This window comes from Nycticebus coucang, chromosome 6, assembly GCF_027406575.1.
Source record: "Nycticebus coucang isolate mNycCou1 chromosome 6, mNycCou1.pri, whole genome shotgun sequence".
Taxonomy (NCBI): domain Eukaryota; kingdom Metazoa; phylum Chordata; class Mammalia; order Primates; family Lorisidae; genus Nycticebus; species Nycticebus coucang.
The window spans coordinates 50,284,648-50,309,178 of record NC_069785.1 but is presented as its reverse complement, the minus strand read 5'-3'; the positions used below and the strand labels follow the sequence as shown (position 1 = coordinate 50,309,178).

The window sequence follows — 24,531 nt, the reverse complement described above, 5'->3', positions numbered from 1 at the left end:
TACTCATGGATTCCTCAGTTTATTTTCCCATACTTTTGTCGCTAGAATAAAGAATAGGAGCTTCTGCTCGCTGAAATCTTTCATGCAAAGATTTCAGTTGTAAACATTATTTTGCCTGAAATTAGCATTATAATGCTTTCTTAAGAAATGTTTTGTAGCCCCCATTTCACGGCAAAATTTCTAAATCTGTATAGAAACTATTAGAATAGACAAGGATTGGCGCTTATAAGGAATTATGAATTGTATCTAAATCTCTTCTAACATTTAATAAAATTTATTTTAACCTAAAAAAAGCCTTCCCATCATCTTTCAGGCTACAGTCTCCTCTGTTTTACTTGTTTTACTACATGTTTCAACTAGAACAAAAGGATGACCAGATAACTGAACTGATTTGAGTTCATGCGTTTAAATATAGATGCTGTTTTAAATACAGTCTGTACATGGAATCTTGGACCATCTGAATATATTTTATGCCAAACAACACAAACTAAGTAAAACACGAAGGTGTTTTACTCTCAGTTTGCCTTTTTAAGGTCAAGAGAAAGGAAATACACCAGTTGTGTATCACAGAGGGAACAACTTGCTTCTAAGTGTTATGTATTTTCTAAAACACAATTTTGGTACATTTTCTATTTCCCCATAGGAAGGGGAAAAAACTTTCTGCTATTATTAGTATGTGTCCAGTGAAGTTTTTTTACCAGACCTTCCTATATTAGGAATGTTATACATATACAAGACTATACTATTTTTAATATTCAAGAAAGACTTTGCTGCGTTTCAGTTGCTTACAGTGCTGTTACTTGGCTACAAATGGTCATTACAATTCTCTATGATCATTCTCTGTTCTTTTTCTATGGCGTTCCATCGAGGCTTCAGTTGTACGTCCCTTGACGTTAGGCTGATTGCCCCAGAGAGCTAAGGCATGGATGATAATGCAGTCATTATCACCAGTCTGGGTGATGAATGCCGAAAGGAAAAGCTTCCTGCCCATATCAAAGATAGAGTTTTATTATCAAGTTAAATTTCTGGCAGTCCTAGAAGAGCTAAAATGTGACGCATTACCCCAAACCCCTGGTCGTTAGTGGTTATTTTTCTTCTTCTTCCAATTCTGTTTTGCCTTTGTGATTATTATGAATTAAAAAAAGAAAACTCTTGGGAGAATATTATTAAAGTACCTTTTCAAGGAAAAGTAATAAGCTCCAATAGCTGTTCTCTCTTGATTTTGTTACTGTTCTTTCCAAGGAAATTGAAAATGTGTCTCACTGAGCTTTAATTTTTTGGTGTTGCATATTATCTTTTATCCTCCCCATCTTCAAGTGTTATAATGTGATTGTAAACATGTTACAGTATTGGGTAAACATCACTTTGTTTTTAATGAGTGCCTCTCCCCACCACAGACATCAACGAGTGTGAAACACCTGGGATCTGCATGAATGGACGCTGCGTGAACACTGATGGCTCCTACAGATGCGAATGCTTCCCCGGGCTGGCCGTGGGTCTGGATGGACGCGTGTGTGTGGGTAAGGAAAAGCCCTGGCTGGACTATGAGAGAGATCACCCTCTGTCAATCAAAAAACCCACCAATAACAAGTGTACTCCACTACGCAGATAAGATATAAGGAATATTTGTGGAGCAATAGGGGTCAGTCCTCTTCTTGACAACATTTTGTATTTAAGGAATAGAAAGATGTGCAGAGATACGTGAGAAAAAAGGAAATCCCTGGCTCTTTTCCTCCCTAATCGAATAGTTGTCCTCAACTTTCTCTAGCCCTCCTTTCTCAATAATTAGTGATCTTTGAGATTAGCCTGTATATGGTCATTATGTCCAACATTTTAATAGAGAACTAATATCCAGGAGTAGTGTAGAAAGCAAAGGAGAATATAGACATTCTGGAAACACTGTGACAATAATTTTACGTGGTTTTATAAGAAGTATGAGACTTGTTGAGAAAAGGATACACATTTTATCCAAATCATTTTTAAGAAAGGTATTCAGTAAACCCTTTGAATAGGGAAAGGATTGTGCATAGCTGGAAACTCCCTCCCTGGTGGTAAAGATAACACTGCTTAGTTGACCAACATCTACAGATTTATATAATGAACCTTTTACAGATTAAACTTTCTCCTTTTTGGAAAGTACACCTAATTCAGACATTCAGTAATTGCATGTTTATTTTAGGGTAGGCCACATTTCTAATAAAGGTCTTATTTAGCATGGTGTGAGATTGAACATTCATCCATCATTCATTCAACATTTATTAAGTGCTTGCTCTGCACAGGCTTGGGAAGACAAAAATGAACGTGATTTAAACCTAGCACTTAAGGGTGTCACGGTTTGGTAAACTAGGATAGTCTCTAGAAAACTGGAGTCTGGCCATTGCTCTCCAGTTCTTGGAAGCCAAATGTGTTTTGTTTCTTGTTTACGTTTTTTTTTTTTCTTTCTGTTAAGCCCTAATACCAGAGGCATTCTCTGTGAGTTGGAACAGGGATGATGGATAAATAAAACCAGCTTCAACTCTGACCTGGGGGGTTCTCATTGTTTGAAGTGACAGTGTGATGACAGACGCTTCTTCCTGTTTAGACACACACATGCGGAGCACATGCTACGGTGGATACAAGAGGGGCCAGTGTGTCAAACCCTTGTTTGGCGCTGTTACTAAATCGGAATGCTGTTGTGCCAGCACAGAGTACGCCTTTGGGGAACCTTGCCAGCCATGTCCTGCGCAGAATTCAGGTACGTGGTATCATTGAGATACCCTCATGCTGCAAGTCTTCTGCCATGATCTGAGGATTTGCATTTATGAAAGTCACAAAGAAAAATTACATTCTGTGCTGTCTAGGTGTATCGTCACCTTCCTGGGGTCCCATTGGAGGCTGGTCAGTGTCGAACCAGGTGTTACTCACCCAGTCTTCACAATCATTTGGAATAGGCAATGCATTTGTACCTCCCATATGAACTCCCCCACCTCAATAATTTTCATGCTGTTTGCAATACATGCAACTTACCTTGTTTTCTAAAGTAGTTTCCTGATGTTTGCATTTTGCAGGAATTATAAAACCAGAATTTTATGCAGTACAAAAGTAAATAATTTTTAGACTGCTTGCATATTTCCAACTGTTTTTCAAAAGGTCATCTGTGGTTTTCTTAAAAGATTTTATTCAACCTTAGGGAAATAGTCTTTTTCTCTGGTGGGGATGGATAGGGAGAAGAGAGCTGATGGCGAGTCAGAATTTGCTCCCCCATGCACAGGCAGAAAAGTTTCATTATGGTGGGGATAGTTCTTTGTTGATTTTTGTTTATTTAAGAATTTTTAGGAATTTTTCTCACTTTCCAATGGATGTAAGATGGCATCCATTCATAAATTTAATTATAAAATAGAATAATATAGAAAAAGGATCCTTAGACTTCTCATCTACAAAATGAGTTGCCTTACTTAATCTGAAAGATCCTCTCCAGATGCAAATTATTTCTGTTTATAAAGTAAAAACTAGTTTACTAAAATTAAAACAATAGACTGTCAGTATTTGAATACAATTTTTAGGTAACTTGGCACCTAATGTTGAAAGCATGTTGCTCAGATTGGTTGGATTGCATATAAGGCTCAGGAAGTTTACTTCTGCCCCAACTAAAATAAATTAAAGATTGACTTGTAAGGGTATATTCTAAAACTGTTAAGAGTAGAGTACAAATGTCTTACCACAACAAATAAGTAAGTGAGGTGATGGTTATGTTATCAAGTTTGGTGTAAGCTTTCCACATTGTGTATCAAAGTAGTACATTGTACCCTATAAATGCATTAATGTACATAATTATGATTTAATTTTAAAAGTTTTAAAAAATAAATGAAGACTGATCCATAAAAGATTTAAAGATTTATTAATAGAGAACCAAGAGATGAATTCATCTACTTACCGTTATTTGATCTTTGACAAGCCAATTAAAAACATTCAGTGGGGAAAAGATTCCCTATTTAACAAACGGTGCTGGAAGAACTGGCTGGCAACCTGTAGAAGACTGAAACTGGACCCACACCTTTCACCATTAACTAAGATAGACTCTCACTGGATTAAAGATTTAAACTTAAGACATGAAACTATAAAAATACTAGAAGAGAGTGCAAGGAAAACCCTTGAAGAAATCGGTCTGGGTGAGTATTTTATGAGGAGGACCCCCGGGCAATTGAAGCAGCTTCAAAAATATGCTACTGGGACCTATTCAAACTAAAAAGTTTCTGCACAGCCAAGAACACAGTAAGTAAAGCAAGCAAACAGCTCTCAGAATGGGAGAAGATATTTGCAGGTTATGTCTTCGACAAAGGTTTAATAACCAGAATCCACAGATAACTCAAACATATAAGCAAGAAAAGAACAAGGGATCCCATCGCAGGCTGGGCAAGGGATTTGAAGAGAAACTTCTCTGAAGAAGACAGGCGCACGGCCTACAGACATATGAAAAAATGCTCATCATCTTTAATCATCAGAGAAATGCAAATCAAACTACTTTGAGATATCATCTAACTCCAGTAAGATTAGCCCATATTACAAAATCCCAAGACCAGAGATGTTGGCGTGGATGTGGAGAAAAGGGAACGCTTCTACACTGTTGGTGGGAATGCAAATTAATACATTCCTTTTGGAAAGATGTTTGGAGAACACTTAGAGATCTAAAAATATATCTGCCATTCAATCCTATAATTCCTCTACTAGGTATATACCCAGAAGACCAAAAATCACATCATAAGAAAGATATTTGTACCAGAATGTTTATTGCAGCCCAATTCATAATTGCTAAGTCATGGAAAAAGCCCAAGTGCCCATCGATCCACGAATGGATTAATAAATTGTGGTATATGTACACCATGGAATATTATGTAGCCTTAAAGAAAGATGGAGACTTTTACCTCTTTCATGTTTACATGGATGGAACTGGAACATATTCTTCTTAGTAAAGTATCTCAAGAATGGAAGAAAAAGTATCCAATGTACTCAGCCCTACTATGAAACTAATTTATGGCTTTCACATTAAAGCTATAACCCAGTTACAACCTAAGAATAGGGGGAGGGGGAAGAGGGCGGGGAGGGGGGGGGGGCGGAGGGAGGGTGATTGGTGAGATTACACCTGCAGTGCATCTTACAAGGGTATATGTGAAACTTAGTAAATGTAGAATGTAAATGTCTTAACACAATAACTAAGAAAATGCCAGGAAGGCTATGTTAACCAGTCTGATGAAAATGTGTCAAACGGTCTGTAAAACCAGTGTTTGGTGCCCCATGATCGCATTAATGTACACAGCTATGATTTAATAATAAAAAAAATGCAAAAAAGAAACATACTAGAACTAGCATATAATAAAAAAAGATTTATTATTAAAATAATAGTGTTTTGAAATTACACCTAGAAATCAAAATACATTATGAGAACTTAAAGTTAAATGGAAGACTTTAAAAGAAATGAGGGCTGCCAATTAAAAGAAAACAAGCTTTGTTCTGGCTGAGCACTTCACCCAGTGAATAATATGCATATAATCCTTTCATATGTGTATCATTTTATATATGATCACTAACAGTTTAATACATGTTTATAATACTTGATATATAAATATCGTTCTATCAAAGATACTTGCATATAAATTGAGAGTTGTATATTATTAATGTCATCCTTTTGTATGTTACTTTAGCTTTTCAAAATACCTTTCTTCTATACTTTGAATTTACAAGACAGATGACTATGGTGAAAGCTGGCACAGGGGATGTAGGTAATTTGTTCACATGTTGAACAAGTGGAAGAGCCAAGACTCAGAATCCAAGAATCTTGATATATATGGTTCTTTGCTTTCACATTTTCCTCTGGACCAAGTATATGTCTAAGGAATTCTTATAACAAGCTGCTCTGGAGATAACTTACTCTTGATAACAACCTTATCCCATTCATGAAGGCTGTGCCCTCATGACCCAGTTACCTCTCAGTAGGCCCCACCCCTCAACACTCTTACATCGGGGGATTAATTTTCCAACACGTGAATTTTGGAGGACACCTTCAAGCCATAGCAGCCGTAAAGCTTAAAGAGAGTTAAATTCAAGGCCCAGTTCCACTAACTTCTGTTTTATATATGAGTGAATTTACACAGAAGAGGCCCACATGTGGGAACGGTTTTGCTCAGTTTGGTCTCTCTACCTTTCTCGTGGATAAAAGTGCCAAATCATGAAAGATCCAAATGTAGGATATCCCTCACTCCAGCGGGGAGGGAGGATCTTTAGAAAGTACTGAAAATACCCCAGAGAAGCATCTTCAGTCCGTTGAGTGAGCGACTCCAGTTGTATAAGATCTGAAGTCCACTGTGCTCCGACGTCAGGCAAGCTGTGTGTGAAGCTGGTACTGGCGGGATGCTGAAGCTCATTCAGGGGCTCAGCAAGCCCTCGTGCCTCCTCAGCCTTCTGACGGTGCCATTTGCTCCTCATGGAAATCAGACAGTTAAACCCACAGGAGTGTAATTCTGGGGAATTTTCTCCTGTGTCCCCACAGCACTGTCCCCATGACACTGTATTGAGTTAGCTCAGCAATACCTACCCCTTATTCGGCACTTGGGCTGAGCACAGTTACAATTGCAGTAAATCTGTGGAACTACCAGGTGAAATGGGCATCACTCTCTCCAGTTTATAGAGGAGAAAACTAGCAGAAGGAAAGGACTTGCTCCCAAGACTCCCACAATAAGCATTATCATAGGCATTCAAACCCGTGGTGATTTGAATTCACTACAAACAATAGTCCCATACCAGATCCTGGCCGAATGGCAAACAAAGGTGACATGGTTTGCTTCCATTTAGGCCAAGCATCAGCTAATTCACCATTAACTGTAAAAGTGCTTTTTACAAAACTGGCATGATTTTAGTATTTTTATTATTACTTACAGTATTTCATGTGCATTTTAATTAATTGCTGATGTCACAAAATAGAAAGGGACAAATTGCTTTTTGCTCCCAGTCCCTGGCTTTCAAACAGGAGGTGGCAGGCACCTTCCCATTCGTTCCTTTTTTGGCCCCCTTTAAGATGATTTAAAAATTAAAGGATTTCACTGCTTTTCTCAAATTAACATTTGTTAGAAGATACAGTGATTTTTTTGTTTGTATAACTCATTTTCCTCCACATCAGGAATTCAGTTGTCCAGCATGCTGGAGTATAAGAGCTATTTGCTTCAACAGTTAAGGTGCAAGAAAAGACCAAAAAAACCATCCCTAACATCCAGTTCTCCTTCCAGTTAAGTGCAGATGACTCACATTTGACCAGGAGACTGTGGTTGCCAGAAACCTTGGGCAGCTAAGGAGACACTGAGTTTCTTTTCCTCAGATGCCGTGTGACTTGAATTAGTTCTCCATTGTCAGCATTCACTCTTATGTTCATCTCTAAATACTGTTGACATTGTATGCAAAAACATAGTATTAATTCTAAGAAATCAAAATCCGATCCCATCACAAATTTGCAGAAATATTCTGTGTACCTCCATTTCTTCAGTAAGATCTCACAGTTCCAGCATTAAGCAATTCTTGCCCTATGAATAGAGGACAAATGCAGTTTTCTGATAAATACAAACTTTAAAAATAGACTTGACACAAGAGCAGAGACTCTGTTGTTCTTGTGACGAGAGGCTAGAGAATTTGCAGAGAGAAATGAGGAAATGTTAAGAACTCGATTATACTGAAAAACAGCTAATACTGAGACACAAAATTATTCCCAAGATGGTGGGAGAAAGTTTTATTAATAGGTAAGAAACCACATTTTAACAGGCACATTTCACTTTAAGTGTAAAGTGTTCCCTGGTGAACAAAATCAAGTTATAGGAAAAACACCTTTTCCGAAAGTGCTTTGCACAAGGAATTGCCTTAACTTGCCTGTGTCCTTAATAGTTGTTTTCCTCAATGATGCAGAGCCTTTAAGCCGGGAGCTTGTCTAAAGGTGACTCCCCCAGGAGATGCCTCCTTTTCCATTACCACTTTATTTCGGGTTCTACTCACTTTGGAGGAAATGATGTGTGCACAGCCAAGGGCAGGATCCACCAGTTCTGCGAACAAGGGAATCATTTACTATCTGTTAATTTATTGCAGCGGAATATCAGGCACTCTGCAGCAGCGGGCCGGGAATGACATCAGCAGGCAGTGGTAAGGATTTGTTTCAGAATTTACTACCTTAAGCATGTGCAGAGGCAGCAAACACAGCAAATACCTTCCTGTGTTTCCAGTTGGTCCCTTGACACCAGTTTGGCCTGAGTCCCTCTCTGGCCATCACACAGTGATGTACCTTGGACATATAGAGGCCCCATGGTAGAGCAGCAGGGCACGGTGGGCTCTGGGGTTGCTGGGTGTGGGTGTGGGGCTTGGCCACTGAAGGATCAGTCTCCAGGGCAGTTAAAGGGACCTGCAGATGGGCTGTACTGATTGTGGTTGCTCATTCTTGGCAGCCTGACCCTCCTTTGGATTTTCCACCATCAAGTACAATTAGGATTATAGACTGAGTGAACCATTCTCCATCTACATTTTGGAGTGATTTCTTAATGGTCAAGAGCTCAGTTGTTAAAAGATGGCAAAAGAGAGTCATCATACTTTTTAACAAGCAGTGACAGCAGTTAATTGAGTTGAAAGAGAATGAAGTATTTAAGTGTAGAAATTAGAACTAGAGAAATATTGGTGCCATGGAAAGAATTAAAGTGAAAAGGAAGAATTGGGACAAGGGTAAAAAATAGGTGAGCAGAAAGCAGAAGGGATTCTTTTATTAATTATAAAGCTAAACAATTTGATTCGGGAGAGTTCCAGAAGAAAAAGTAGACTGGCTGAATTGATTGTCAATTCCTTCAGCACAATTAGTTTCATCATTATGTTGAATGAAGATGGGGAGGGAATATTCAGCAGAGGAATGAGAAGAAGTAAGGGAATTTATAACGAATAAGAAGTTAGTAGGGAATCAATACATTGTGATAGGGACTTGGAGAAGAATAAAAAAAGTCAACCCGATTTATAGAAGAGTCAGTCACCAGGGTTTGAGACTGCCCATTCACCGATTGTGATTCTGCATCACCCTTGCCTACGAGAGCCTCCTCAGTCTCTGAGAGCACCGAAGAGGGGGGACCCACCTCATCAGGGCAGAGTAGCACAGGCTTTTTTGGAGCATGTGATGTTCAAGCCGACCATTGGCCAATTAATAGACCTGCTTTAGGTATTCCTGACACAGTGAAGAGGGCGTTGTACATTCATGGGAGAGTGAGAAATTTGGAGTAAATAAACAAAGGATTCATATTTTAATTTACTCTTATGGATATTATTGAACTCACAAAAGTTTAACCATGGGAATGACTTGTCACCTTGCTTTTAGGATGTTAGCAACAGTGGCAGTGTGGGAGGTGGATGGGAAGAGGGAGGGACTTGGGCTCTGCAGTTGATGCACTTTTCCATCTTGGTGCTTGGACCAGGAGATATCCAAGAGGTCTCCTTCATCTTGATTAAGGTAATCTTGTGGTTCCAGCTCCGATACCAAGTTCTTCCTAGGGACTAGTGGAAAAGGATTTGACTCAGAATATCTTACAGTGAAAGATAAAGGGATCAAGCATTCTCTTCCAAGTGAAAGTTTTTTTTTTTTAATTCAAGAGGTCCGAAGGTTATTACATTTATTGTAATGTTATACTTTTAACAGTTCATTTGGTGTTTATTCTAGAATGTTAATTGATTTAAAAATTTTTTTGTGCGTGTTGCAGATATAAATGAATGTGCCTTAGATCCTGACATTTGCCCAAATGGAATTTGTGAAAATCTTCGTGGGACCTACAAATGTATATGCAATTCGGGATATGAAGTGGATTCAACCGGGAAAAACTGTGTTGGTAAGTAGTTTTACCCGTTTCCTAAGACATTTTATGCATAATGAATTCCTCTTTTTACCCTAACTTAGAGGATTGGGCAAATGGATGCTTTACCTTTTGGATGTTAGCATGACATATACGCGTTTTTATTAGCAAAAATTTACTTAACTGAATCTTGACAACTTACGAATAATGATGTATCAGATTCACTCCTTAAAAGAGAATCTCTTTAGATATATAAAATGCAAAGATTCTGAACCAATCTCATGTGGCTTATCCTAGTTTTTTCTAAGTGAAGCAGCTCTTGTCCCAGCCACTTAGTAGATTTAACCAAAGGAAACACAAACTTTTGAACCTACAAAAGTTTGATTATGGGAATGACATTATCACCTTGATTTTAGGATAAATGCTCTATGAGGCTGAACACACACCATTTTTGATACTCTAACAATTCTTAATGAAGGTACTGGCTAGTAACTAAATAAATCACTTGGTTGGGAAGAAAATGGTTAAATGGGCACTAAAGGTGCTAATGTGTTTTCTTAAACATTCTCCAGTTGCCTAGGCTAGTGTTCTCTGAAATGCATTTCTCATTCTGTATGAGATATACTGCTTAAAGTTCCCTGAGGCTGACCTTCAAAAACCAAGATCCTCATACTCATAGGAGTATGTTAGGAGCTGCCAAAACCAAAATGTAGGATGGTGCATCATTTTAATTTGGAGGCAAAAAACAAGCAAACACACAGGCGAAAATACTTTTATGGAATGGGATGAAAAATAAAAAGCTTAGGTAAAATATGAGACCTCAAATGTATTTTTTGCTTTTTGAAAGCAATTAAGGGCTTTAGACTTGGGAGCTTCTCTCATCTGTCATTGGTGGTATTTTTCAAAGGTACTGGTCTACGTTTTGGGAATAACGTAGTGTTTCAGAGATGATGCAGATTGAAATAAATACAAAAGTCTTTCTTTTTTGTTAAATTTTATTTCAGAATGTTATAGGTTATAATTTTCCTTCCCTTCTTTCAACACAACTCATAATACCAACTGCGTGGTGAGTGCTGGACTCCACTATCTGCCATCCAGATATATATAGTTCTGAGCCAAGAGAAGAAAGTCTTGCCCTCATATGTCCCAGGGAATCCAGCTATTTTATTTTTCATATCTCTTACTTTACCAAAGTCCTCCAGCACTGGGAACCTTCTGAGGAAGCACTAGCATTCCTTATACCACTTTGATAGACTTCTCAGCATGCTCTTTGCCTGCTAGATAATAAAATAACTTCATACTTGATTTTTCCACATTTTAAGTACTTTATAAATATGTTAACTGATTTAAGCATATTTACTAATGTGAACTGTGCAGTTTTCCAGTGCTAAATTTGTGTATCTCTTATGTTAGAGCTAATAATGTGTTAAATGATGGTCTAATTAGAATCTCTGAATGTGTAAACCATCTCTTTCAAAGGTCTATCCTATTTTCTGGGCTGTGCGATATAATTGAGCTTAAAGGAATATAACAAACCACATAATTTCTACAAATCCAAAGTTATCTAAATGATATACACCTTAAAGTTGGATTTTGCTCCAGGCAGGCATACTGATCAGCTAAAAGCAAGTTTTCCTTAGCTCGCTGAATAATGAGTTTAGATTCCAAAGATAATAATAAACCCTACGGATTGTTTTGTACTTTATAAACTGGAGACAGTTTAAATTATTATAAGGGGCTCAGCATCTGCCACATACAGGTGGCTTATTATAAGGAGCTCAGTGAGTAGGGCACCTGCCACATACACCAAGGCTGGAGGGTTCGAGTCTGGCCTGGGCCTACTAAACAACAATGACAATTGCACCTAAAAAATAGTCGGGCGTCGTGGCAGGCACCTGTAGTCCCAGCTACTTGGGAGGCTGAGGCAAGAGAATTGCTTAAGCCCAAGAGTTAGAGGTTGCTGTGAGCTGTGACGCCACAGCACTCTACCCAGAGTGACATAGTGAGACTCTGTCTCAAAAAAAAGAAAGATTGTTATAAGAAAAAAAAAAACAGCCATCCTAGAACTTACACATATCAAAGATAGACTGTACTTTCTGAACATTTATTTAGTTTCTCACATCTATAAGATTAGTCTTTTTAATTCTGACACAATGAAGCAATTAATTATATGAAATAAAGATCAATGATTTCCAGCAAATCCAGGTTTTTTTCCAGCTAAGGAAAGAAGTGAATTAAATAGTGTCTAGTGACTATAGACTTTGTAAATACCTAGCTTAGATAACCAAGTTGGACCCCTAGTTTCCTAAAATGAGATAATTTAGGAAAAACCCAATGGTATTAAAATTTCACCTCTTTGTTTGAATTGATCTTATTATTGTGACTTTAAAGATCTAACCTAAAAAAGCAAAAAAAAATTGCAAGCAAGGGATGGACTCTTCTAAATGTTCATTTTTCATCGACTTTCCAGATATTAATGAATGTGTACTGAACAGTTTACTTTGTGACAATGGACAATGTAGAAACACTCCTGGAAGTTTTGTCTGTACCTGCCCCAAAGGGTTTATATATAAGCCTGACCTAAAAACCTGTGAAGGTAAGCTATAGTTTTGTTCTTACATTATGTACTTGGCTGCCTTTTAGAATGCCATTAGAAAACTGTAAGAATAAGTTAGGGTCACTTGTACTGTAGATACTCATGCCCATTTAGTTGAAATGCTGTTGTTCTACATAGCACTCATACGCACTTTGTAAGCCACTGACTGTATTGACCTGCAATTGGCATTCTATTTGCCCTGTATTTTGCACCTAAATACCATTTAAAAGTTTCATTTTACAACTTTCAATTGGCATTTTTTTGCCATCATTTAATACATGAATAAAATATCATATAAGTTATTTGAATTCATGATTCAGAAATCACATATACATTTGCACAAGATTTTCTAACTAAAAAGATGTAGCTGAGTCCTGGGTTCTGTACTATGGAGCTGTGCTCTGTCACTCTTTTGGCTAGTATAGGAAAATCTATTGAGACCAGCTTCACTGTCTAAAGAAGGATGTGTGGTAGCAATTCAGACCAAAGTTGAAGCACTGATTAAGGCCCCAAAGTAGCTTTTAGCAGTAAATGGACCTGTTTTTGTTTCAGACATCGACGAATGTGAATCAAGCCCTTGCATTAACGGAGTCTGCAAGAACAGCCCAGGCTCTTTTATTTGTGAATGTTCCTCTGAAAGTACTTTGGACCCGACAAAAACCATCTGCATAGGTATTTATCTTTCTTAGAATAATTTTTCTATGTTTACCAAAGCTGCTATACTTAATGTCAACTTTTAAGTTGCAAATGAGTTTAAGAATGAAAACAACATTAAAAACTGTCGTTATTGCTTGTTTCATCACGCTAGTCTTGCTGTAATTCCAATGTGCATGCATGTTTAGATTTTTGACAGAGATTCTATTAAATGCCTATTAAATATTATTTCCTCGTCTGCAGAAACCATCAAGGGCACTTGCTGGCAGACTGTCATTGACGGGCGGTGTGAGATCAACATCAACGGAGCCACCTTGAAGTCCCAGTGCTGCTCCTCCCTGGGTGCTGCCTGGGGCAGCCCCTGCACCCTATGCCAAGTTGGTAAGAGAAACCCGCGCTGGGGCTCCTAAGCCACCCTTTGATTTCTGCATAAAAAGGGAAAGCCTAGTACTTTGTTTATTTAATTTCACATTGGAATTTTAAGAGACTTAATTCTAATGACCTCAATGAAACATACTGCGGAATGGGAAATAAATGTCAAGGACAAAGATTTTAAGTGCTTCGGTAACCACACTGTAATGTGGTTAGCCTGCGCTGCTTCCCTGGAATACCAGTTCCTACTGGCTCTCTCGGGAACCTCGTGGTTAGGGGTCCTGAGCTTTTTACAGGTACAAATTCCCTTCCAAAAAACTAATGGGTGTAAAGAAACCAATATTCGTGACTAAACTTCCTGATGATTGCTGCTGAACGTCTAAATCTGTTGGGAAGCTGAGGTTTGAGAGTCTTTTTCGTGGTTTTCTTGATTCAATGTTTGGATACATAGAAGTGTGAATTTATGTAGTGTGAATGCTTCAGGGCATGAGATCTCTAAATTCTAGACTATGTTTTCCATATTCATGTTACAGTAATCCTGTAGCATGATTCTTATTTTCAGGATAATAGGAAGAGGGACATCTATATTCAGCTTCCCTCTTAACGCTCACCCAAGCTTCTCTAGAGGGTACCTTTGTGTCTTTTAGGATATCTTAGAGGCATTGAGCTTTATTTGAGGAGACATTTCATTATTATTCTTCCTCACCTATGCAATCTCAGAAATACTTTGTTATCTCATATTTATTCATAGCAACTAAATGTAATTCGAGTTCAAGCCCCTCTGTAATGTTTTTAAAACTATGTCATAACTATAAAGTCTGGATATTGTTATCTCAAATTTGTTTTTTGTTTTATTTTTTTTTTCTTACAGATCCCATATGTGGTAAAGGGTACTCAAGAATTAAAGGAACACAATGTGAAGGTATTTCTGCTTATTTATAAATTATAAACTTTTTGTGCATAAAGAAGACTTTTATTAACTTGGACTGGATAAAGCTGTCATGTAACATCACAGTGAGAAATATGCAGCAGAGAAAAAAAAAATAATGAGAACTGCCCAACAGAACAGATGTTAATTTCACAAGTGTGTATATGGTATCACCAGTGTCAGATCACTGTGGCCCAAGGACAGGGTGGCTGAAAGTGTTTTCGGCTGACCGTAGTTTAGAATAACTGCACACCCAATATGCTATCTATCAGAAAGAGCAAAACAGGGAGTTTTGGATGAGGCTGTAAAATTTACATCTCTCTTGGTTTGCCCTGGGGTTTTTTTGTTTATTTGTTTCGTGGTCGTGGATGATTTAGAAACCACTCCGCTGCATCTTTTGTGGAGGTCTATGTGGAGTCTCTCCAGTTCACGGCAATTCTTTCTCACAGAGTCCCAGATAGACATAGGTCATGGTGACTAACTCAACCTGACATGACACGGCAGCTGAAAAAATTTAAAAACAGCAATTAGTCCCATATGTGGGATGAAATGGAGTTTTTTTTCCTCTGTTAAAACAAAGAAGAACACTACAACCCCCACCCAAGGTCTTGCTTTCCAAATGATGACTGAATCCTTTGGCCTTTCTCTGGTCCAGTGTTAATAACTTATCTGACCTCAGCAGCACATTTTAATGTACAAGTGGCCAGAACTTGTTACAATGAAGGAACCCCAAAAGGTAGACTCCACCCTCTCCCCCATTTATCTGTCTTATAAGGAAAGATTTTAGTATATATTTTTTTAACATTCTTGTCTTGGAAAGCTATTTCTTCTAAATACAGACATAGTGTGTATGAGTTTCTTAACTAATGTTCCCCTTTTTTTGGCATTGGCAAGTAAGTGCCTTTCTTTGGATTAACTTGGTGGTAAATATTTTTCCAAATTAAGTACAGAGAACACATTGCTCTCCATTAAGCAAACTGGGAAGGACTGGTACTTTTGAGAGGAATTGGGTTAACAAGGAATGAATGAACATGGGCATCTTTTGACTTTCCTCAGCCCAAGGTGAGACCCCACCAAGCCATCGACAGAACAGCTGAGACCATTGCTAAGTTACAATTAGTTACACATTTTCTGGTGATTTCTCAGCACTTCTTGGAAAAGACCCTTCCCTAGCCCACATATTCTTCAGTGGGAATCTTTTCTTTGCTCACCTTCAAACTATTTATGTTCTGCTAGTTTGAGGACCAGATTTTTATTTCTCTATTTCTTTCCAGACATCTAGTCTCATAAAGCAAATTATATGGCTCCTGGTAACTTTACCTAAGATGTGCACAGCTACCAGCCCTGTCCCTGAGAACTCACACCAGCTCTCTGTCTCCACAACTCCAAAGTTATTCCCTGAGGCCAATGGAGAGACTCCTGTATCTTTGGTAAAAGATGGGCTCAGCCTAGTCACTATTCAGACATCCCTGAAATCCTATAGGAACTACAGGGAGGCAAACTAGTTTTGTGAACTTAATTAGGTTCAAAATGGCGAACAGTTGCGACTCTGTAAGCGTAGTAAGATAGAATGATATAATAAAGATATATTAACTTCATGCTTTCCTATTTAGATATTGATGAATGTGAAGTGTTCCCAGGAGTGTGCAAAAATGGTCTGTGTGTTAACACAAGGGGATCATTCAAGTGTCAGTGTCCCAATGGCATGACCTTAGATGCCACAGGAAGGATCTGCCTTGGTAAGCACTGAGCTCATTGTTTTTATAATAATCATTTCTTAAAGATTGTTAAAAACTCAGTTAACAAAACTCAGCCACACATTTGGTTTGAAGTACAAACAACGCCCCCAAACTCAGCGCGTTCTTTAGGACCCACAATGGCTTCCTGGACAAAGTCATCCTGACTCAAGCGCTTTGTTTTTATTGCTAACATATTTTCAAAATGGTTAAGAGCATGTTAGTGAGGGAAAACTTTAGTCCTTTATTGATATATAATTATTCCTTAGATCACTACCACTGCAATTATTATTCTAGAGCTCTTAAATCTGCCCCTGTATACCATGGACTCTAAAGTGCAAGGTGAGCGCTAGGAAGAAGGACATTTGCACATAATAGGAAACCCTAGCCCATGTCTTCGACTCATGTCCTGCCACTGACTGGGAGGGCAGGTCCCTGCAGGAAACACCTGTATCAGGAGTGAAGCTGCCACTCCCTGAAGAGTGAACTTGAGGGAGCCCAGGGCTGTAAGTCACTGCTGGTTATGGTAGGATTCACCTTGCCGAATGCCGTGCGGGATCCTCAGGTTCATTCAGTTCATCCCAATGGTGTGGAAGAGTCTGGACACAGAGCCTAGAACTCTAGATTCTTAGACCCTAAGTCCTAAGCCCCTAACACAGCAGTTCTCAACCTGTGGGTCGCAGCCCACAGGAACTGTATCAAAGGGTTGCAGCATTAGGAAGGTTGAGAACCACTGCCCTAACAGCTCCTAGTGGCAGCAAATCTGAGGTCCCACAGTCATGCTTGTAGAGCCTGGCAGACTTACTCTGGTGTTACTACTATGGTTTCTGACTGCCAGGAACATATCCCTTGGTTCCCTGGTTTCTGAGTCCAAGACCCTGGAAATGCTGCTCAGCTGTAATCTGTAACCACATTACTCTGAAGAACATCCTTAGTGAAGAGAACTATACGTGGTTAAAAAAGTGGTATGCAGTTAAGCAATTTTGATCACATACAAATTAGAACTAGCAAACCTTTAGTTATAGAACTTTATTCTTTGTCATGCAAGTAGCATGAAGAGAAGAAGTACTCAGAGCCTAGAGTGTTTTTGTAATTAAGGATCCTAGTCAATACCATTTTGAGTCATAGAGAGTTTCTTTATTTAGTGGGAATCTATATTTAAAGAGAAACTTCTTCCTGGTTCTTCAGTTGAAAGATGCTGCAGTGTTTTATTTAGGATTCATTTTTAAAGTATCTGCCTCTTTCTAACATAGCTCGTGCACTTAGTTGAACTGTTAGTGACTACATTGTGAAGGAGAAAGAGAAGGAAGATATGGCTTGTATTTTAATTATACTTTATAATATAATTTTTAGTTAAATAATCTCATTTGAGCTTCACAGCCCCTCCTGAGAGGTGGACACAACATCAGTTAACGGATGTTGAAATTCTGGCCCAAGAAGGCATAATTTATCAAAGACAAGCAACTTAGTTGCAGAAGGACCAAAATCTGGGTCTTTGGACCTCTGGTCTTTCTACTCTTCCTCACAATCCCATGAATTTGGGGTTGGGGCTGCCGCTGTCCTACATGTATCCTGAAGAACGCACAGAAGCACATGTCGAGGTGAAAAGGGTATTTGAGAAGAAAAGAGAATGGCTTTTCCTTGCTGTTCTCTCTCTATAATCTCAAGTAGGGCAGCACTCATTCCATAGTCCACTATGCTACCTTTCCAGACATGAAGGGGTCTGAGGAAAAGGTGATAGCGGTAGCTTGGACGAGCTCCGGCAATAAAGAGCGCAGTTTGCTTTCAGCTGTGAAAGAGAGAAGCCACGCTGTCATGGCGTGCATAGGTCCATGATGGGCCGGTCTGCACCGAAGACAGTCCCAAAGGGGCACTGTGGGATCTCTCAGCATATGCCACTTATGTAGAATTGTCAGAAAAACATCCACACTTGAACAGGAACCTTTCAGAAATAGAAAGTGCAAATATGGGCTGCCACAGAGAAGAGAGTCTATTAAGGAGGAATTCGTACCTCATAGCCTGGGTTTCTTATGAGGCAAGACATTGACGCCGGTCAGTGGGTATATAATATATTCACCGTAAGTTACTTTGTGTGTTGTGCTTTGCCCAACAACATGTTGGCAGCTTGGGAAAGTGAGAACAGAGTAGCTCTCCTGAGCCTCCCTGTTCCTCATGACAGATATCCGCCTGGAAACCTGCTTCCTGAGGTACGAGGACGAGGAATGCACTCTGCCTGTCGCTGGGCGCCACCGCATGGACGCTTGCTGCTGCTCCGTCGGGGCCGCCTGGGGTACCGAGGAGTGCGAGGAGTGTCCTGTGAGAAACACCCCCGAGTATGAGGAGCTCTGTCCCCGAGGACCCGGGTTCGCCACAAAAGAAATTACAAATGGGAAACCTTTCTTCAAAGGTACAGTGTTTGCCATGGCTGACAGCTTTCCTTTTAGGCCACAATAGGATTGCATTTTTATGTTCCCAGAACTCTGCTTGATCATCTCAGCACGGACTTTTTTTTTTTTACTTTCTGAATTATACTATGCATAATTATCTTTGTGTAGAAAAGTATAGACTTTTTCTTTTCCTGAGATTGTGGTGCAAGAAGCCCTGAGGATTAAATTTGTTCTGTGTGGAAATGTAGTTTCTAGATGGCCCTCTTAAATGTCTCTTAAGTATATTCAAGGAACTTGAATAATTTGCTTTCAAGGGCTGTGGGAATTCATTGCTGCTAGAGGACTTGATGTTCCTGAGATTTAATCTTCCGGTTCTGTCTCCCATCACGTTATGTGGAGATGAATTTGTATTTTTTGAGCTCTTGGTCTTGCTCTGGAAAGACTCCTCTAAGAGAAAATTCAGATCACATGTTACATGTACACAGAGTCTTCTAGCATAGGAGAAGCTCCTTAAATTATAACAATGAAACCGTGCTGGAATATAATATTGAAAGGATGTTTTTAGATAGTATGAGTTATTTGCAAGTAATGTAAATTATAAATGACATCTTTAAAATTCTTATATTTTTGATATATCCAAGAAAGCATCAAAGAACATTAAATGAATATCTCATTCTACTAAACATTCAACTGGATAATGTGGGATGATATATTCTAATAATCTATGTGCTTTAAATAAGTTAAACTTTATTCTAAATTAGCAGTTTAGGATATTTTATTCATTCATTCAGCAAATAGTTATAAAGTATTCTTTATGCATCAAGCAGTGTTCTGGCCCTTCCCCGTCCAAATAAACCCACTCACTCTTTGCTTCTTTGACAAGGCTTTCTAGAATGCGGAAGTTTAAAGAGCTAGAAATGTTTACAAACTTATATTTTCGTGGATCATCTCATATTCCTTGAAATGAGTATTGCCAAGACCTTGAGTCAAGACCTCTCAACCTTCTAGGTGTAAAATGATGGGTGCTGAGACCTCCTAACTAGTTGCTCATAAACTTTTCCCCCCACTTTGTATTTTTCTTGAAGATATCAACGAGTGCAAGATGATACCCAGCCTCTGCACCCACGGCAAGTGCAGAAACACCATTGGCAGCTTCAAGTGCAGGTGTGACAGTGGCTTTGCTCTTGATTCTGAAGAAAGGAACTGCACAGGTCAGTGAAAGGGCCTTGAGGGGGAGCGGAGGGGACGTCCTTTAAAACTCTTTAACTTATTGCTGCAAGAATTAAGGTTGTCCTGAAGCTCATTTGCTGTCACTTGCGGTCTTCACGCAGACATTGATGAATGCCGCATATCTCCTGACCTCTGTGGCCGAGGCCAGTGTGTGAACACCCCCGGGGATTTTGAATGCAAGTGCGACGAAGGCTATGAAAGTGGATTCATGATGATGAAGAACTGCATGGGTGAGTCTGTGGTCCTCTCCTCAGCCCAGGAGGCATTGATGACTCACGGCCTGTGGCCCATGTTCTTCTTGCTGCCCCAGTAGCAGGAAGACCAGTGAGTCGGGAATCAGTCTGCAGCAGACGGAGACTGACAGAAGAAACAAGAGAATTCAGGCTGTGTGGGTGGGGGTGACGTCAGAGACCAGCTGTGCCCTTGAGGACTGAGTTTGACACCTGGCATATGTGCCCCAGGGGCAGAGGGAACAATTCCAGCAGAAGCTATAGTCGCGGTCCCATTACAGGGTTTGCTCCAACATTTCCAGGAAAGGAGACTGATTAAGCTGTTTGCCTTAGGTCTAGTTCCCTAGAAATAAGGGGGATTCTTGTAAAAGTGATTTTTTTTTTTGAGGGAGTGCTCTCAGGATGAATCTGTCAGGAAATGAGGGAAGGAAGGTAAGTCATGAGTTTAGCTGCATTTTAACCTTACTCTGATCCTACAGGGAGGTCTGGCGTGTGAAGGGCACCAGAGTCATCCTACCTTAAACAAGGAGGTTAGGATTTTATACTTTCATGTCAGTTCAACCAGTTACTGGCCATGGGTGGTCCCTAGCACAGGAGAGTGAGGCAGTCAGCAGTTCTCCAAGAAGGGAGCTTGTGAGCCCTTAGGAGCCAGGACGTCCAGCAACTGGGGATTGGTGCTCTAGCTCAATAAAAGGGATGAGGACACCGCCACCATCTTCAGCATGGTCATTTCTATTTTGCAGATATTGATGAGTGTCAGAGAGATCCTCTTCTGTGCCGAGGAGGCGTTTGCCTAAATACAGAGGGAAGTTTCCGCTGCGAGTGTCCACCTGGTCACCAGCTGTCCCCCAATATCTCTGCATGTATTGGTAAGGAAGGACGACTTTCGCTCCACTCACTTGCGGTCAGGCGTTTGACCCACATCTCTGTCAGCGTCAGAGGTTTACGTTTGGATGTTTGCTCTTCTTATTTTCTCAACAGACATCAACGAGTGTGAACTGAGTGCACACCTCTGCCCCAATGGCCGCTGTGTGAACCTCATAGGAAAGTATCAGTGTGCCTGCAACCCTGGCTACCAATCCACTCCCGACAGGCTGTTTTGTGTTGGTAAGGTCCATTATTTTATTTTGTTTTCTGTTTTGTTTATATTTCATTTCATTCTCAAGACACTCAAACAATGTATCCTGAGTTCTGTTTTCACTACTGTTTACTTTTACCTGCTCTTATTCATTTCCCTATAAGTAAATTTTTTTTTACTGTGGTCACAATCTTTGGAAGGACATGGGAGGTTGTAGTTTTAATAAGTGTTATTTGAGCCATGCTGTTTTGAATAGTGAACAGTGACATACGCCTTGTTGATGCATGGGCTAAGGGATAACTAACTTGATGTTCATTTGCTACCTGGCAAATCAACAAGTGATAACTAACCACCAGAAATAAACTAAACACAGTGAATGCTGTGGAAAAGACAAAAAAAAAAGGGTGTTTGTGAAATTTCTGCCCTGCAGTAGTTTAGATCAGCTAAAAGATTTTAAAGAATAACTGTTGGAAAGAAGACCATGGAATGTTCACATCTTACATTGAAGTAGAGGCCATGTCTGGCACGCCTTAAAGATGGGTTTTTGTGGGGTGAGCGTTTTGCTTTGTGGTTGGCCTTCTGTAGGTTTAGTCGTGCTGTGAAGAGTGGCACTGAAAATCCTGTGGCTTTGTTGTGCCCCAAGTCAAAGTGAAACATGAAATCTGCCAGTTTTTGCCTGGTTTGGGGTGTATACCATGTGGAACTGCCAAGTCTCACATGGTTTCCACCTCAAACCATCAATCAGCCCAAATTCTTCTGAATCATGGCCCAGGACAACTCAGAACTCCAACTTAGGTTCTTGCAAAGGATTGGAACCTCAGCCAATCAAACTGAATTTTAAGTTTAGAACCGAATCTGTGACCAAAAGCATCTCACCCACGTGTGCCTTATCATGGCTGAGATATGTCCTCCTAGCCCTGAGCACTTCTGCATTGCAGGGGGCACACGTATCATGCAATTAATTGTTCACCTGCCTCCCAGGCTCCAGTGTAATCATTAGGAAGGCAGGGTTAGTGTCTGTTGCATTTACTATTAGACCCTCATCTCTAGCATATAGTAGGCATAAGTAATAATTGTTAAAGGAATCAGTGACTTCCACTTGCTCTAGGATGCTTTCCCCCTTCTCCCATCCCTTTACTGCTGTTTGGAAACTTTAAACATATGCCATGCTCATAATCACAGAGGAGGGTGTCTTAGCCTATTTTTTGTGATAGTGTAACAGGATACCAGAGACTAGGTACTTTATAATGAACAGAAATGTATTGGCTCCCAGTTCTGGAAGCTGGAAAATCCAGTATCAAGACACTAGCATCTGGCATGGGCCTTCTGGCTGCATTATCCTCACCCTTTCATAATAGCACAAATCCCACCCCTGAGGGTGGAGCCCTCATGGCCTAATTACCTAGTAAAGGTCCCACCTCTTAATACTGTTACAATGACAATTTAATCTTCAACATGAGTTTTGGCGGAGAGTGGTCACACCAGAAGGTGGTATTAATTTCATTTCTTTCAGACATTGACGAATGCAGCATAATGAATGGTGGTTGTGAAACCTTCTGCACAAACTCCGAAGGCAGCTATGAATGCAGCTGTCAGCCAGGATTCGCACTAATGCCTGACCAGAGATCATGTACCGGTGAGTAGGTTTTAGCCTTGTGTTGAAATTTCTCAATAACAGGTTCCTAAATAGAGTGATTCCAGGCCCAGTTTGGAGTCAGATCGCTTTGGGTTCAAATCTTTGCTTGACACGTATTTGAACTTCATGTCCTTGATTAAGATACTTAACATCAGAATCCTTATCTATACACTAGAGTTCCTATCACCCCTGTGAAAGGGTATCTACAAGACTTAGCATAGTAGCCGACACATAATGATAAGTGGAATATAAAATACATTTCTTACATTGGTCAGAATTTTTAAAAGTTTGATCTTTTGGCATAATTCTGTGTTGCTGCACCAGTTGTATTCCTTGCACCACAACATTAGCATCACATGAGAATTTGTTTAAACTGAAAAACTTCAAGCTCTAACCCAGATCTACTGAATCAGACAGGACTGGGGTAGGTCCTGATAATCTGTGTTTTCATAGGCTGTCCAAATAGTTTGGATGTGTGCTGAAGTTTGAGAGCCCCTGGTCTAATTTACACTTCCCATTGTCATCACCCTGAGTTAGCAGAACCATGCAGCCCGCTAGAGATGACAAATGAAGTGGGTAACTTAGGTTTTGATTTTGGATTAGGTTAAGAAGAGAATTGGGGCTTAGGGACAAAATTATTTTATCTGACCTAGAAAAATTACCCTAAAAACTCCAGGTACGAATTTGACTATAAAAATAATTGTTAAAAATAAATGTTATTACTAACAGTACATCTAAGTAAATATTCTTATTTCAAGTAATTTTCACCTTAAAGTATCAATAAAACAGATGATAGACCATAGACATTTATAATTTGATGATGAGGAATATAAGACGCATAATCAATGATAAATTCAATAAGAGATGTAACTTTTAATTCAGTGATAGACTTTTAAGTGGGTCCCTGTCCTCAAACAGTAGATTGTGAATCTTGAAAATGGTTCTCTCCCTTTTTCCTGAGAATAATCTGATGTGATAATTTATGTAAAGCTTCATTTGGATTTGAGAGCTTCACACTAGTAGGCTGAGTTTATTTGACTTGGGTTAGTTAATATTTTCTTGCTGAATAATGGAATCAATGTCAACCACATGAGATTGTTGGTTTTCTCCTTTGCAGATATTGATGAGTGTGAAGATAATCCCAATATCTGTGATGGGGGTCAGTGTACCAACATACCTGGAGAGTACAGGTGCTTGTGTTATGATGGATTCATGGCATCTGAAGACATGAAGACTTGTGTAGGTAAGCAAAGAAGACAGAATTTTCTATCTTGTCTGGTTGTCCAGTTACTCACAGCAATGTGAATTACATAAAGGTCAGTTTGAGTAGTTAAAAGATGGATTCCATGAAAAAGTAAGACTATTTAGAGGCATAGTACTGGTACTAATATTCTAAACGCAGCATTCCAAGAGCTACTTTCTTGTGGCTGCCATACAGATGCTCTTGTCATATATGTTATGTGGACTGAGCTGACCACAAGTCAACTCTAGATGGACATTTCATTATTTCTGTCCACTTACCCCTCCTTCTGTTGTGACTAGAGACTTTTAATTTTTCACTAAAGGCAAGAAAAATTTATCTCTGACAAGAATGTAGTAAACTCTACCATTGATCATATCTGTTTTAAATAGTTGCTATTACTATGCCTTCAAATTCGTTAAACTTTTCTTCTGCAATATCCAGTCTTCCTTTAATCCCATCCAGTGTATTTTTCATCTCAGATATTATAGTTTTCATCTTTAAAAGTTTCATTTGGGTCTTTGTCTCTACTTCATAAGTTTAATCATTTCTCTAGCTTTTTGGACACATGGAATAGTTACAATAAATAATTCTTTTAATGTCTTTGTCTGCTG

General features: G+C 39.4%; 1 protein-coding gene across 3 annotated transcripts in view; it reads left to right on the top strand.

Moving 5' to 3' along the window:
- The window catches only part of FBN1 (fibrillin 1), a 242,553-nt gene that overhangs the window by 137,863 nt on the left and 80,159 nt on the right, over positions 1–24,531 (top strand). For all 3 annotated transcript variants that reach the window (XM_053593723.1, XM_053593726.1, XM_053593725.1), the window contains exons 16-31: positions 1,398–1,520; positions 2,582–2,734; positions 8,101–8,154; positions 9,741–9,866; positions 12,301–12,426; positions 12,979–13,098; positions 13,324–13,461; positions 14,324–14,374; positions 15,994–16,119; positions 18,296–18,523; positions 19,589–19,714; positions 19,835–19,963; positions 20,707–20,832; positions 20,945–21,070; positions 22,555–22,677; positions 23,795–23,920. In XM_053593723.1, coding sequence (XP_053449698.1) covers positions 1,398–1,520; positions 2,582–2,734; positions 8,101–8,154; positions 9,741–9,866; positions 12,301–12,426; positions 12,979–13,098; positions 13,324–13,461; positions 14,324–14,374; positions 15,994–16,119; positions 18,296–18,523; positions 19,589–19,714; positions 19,835–19,963; positions 20,707–20,832; positions 20,945–21,070; positions 22,555–22,677; positions 23,795–23,920 — 2,001 coding nt within the window. The remainder of the gene's footprint in view (positions 1–1,397; positions 1,521–2,581; positions 2,735–8,100; positions 8,155–9,740; positions 9,867–12,300; positions 12,427–12,978; positions 13,099–13,323; positions 13,462–14,323; positions 14,375–15,993; positions 16,120–18,295; positions 18,524–19,588; positions 19,715–19,834; positions 19,964–20,706; positions 20,833–20,944; positions 21,071–22,554; positions 22,678–23,794; positions 23,921–24,531) is intronic.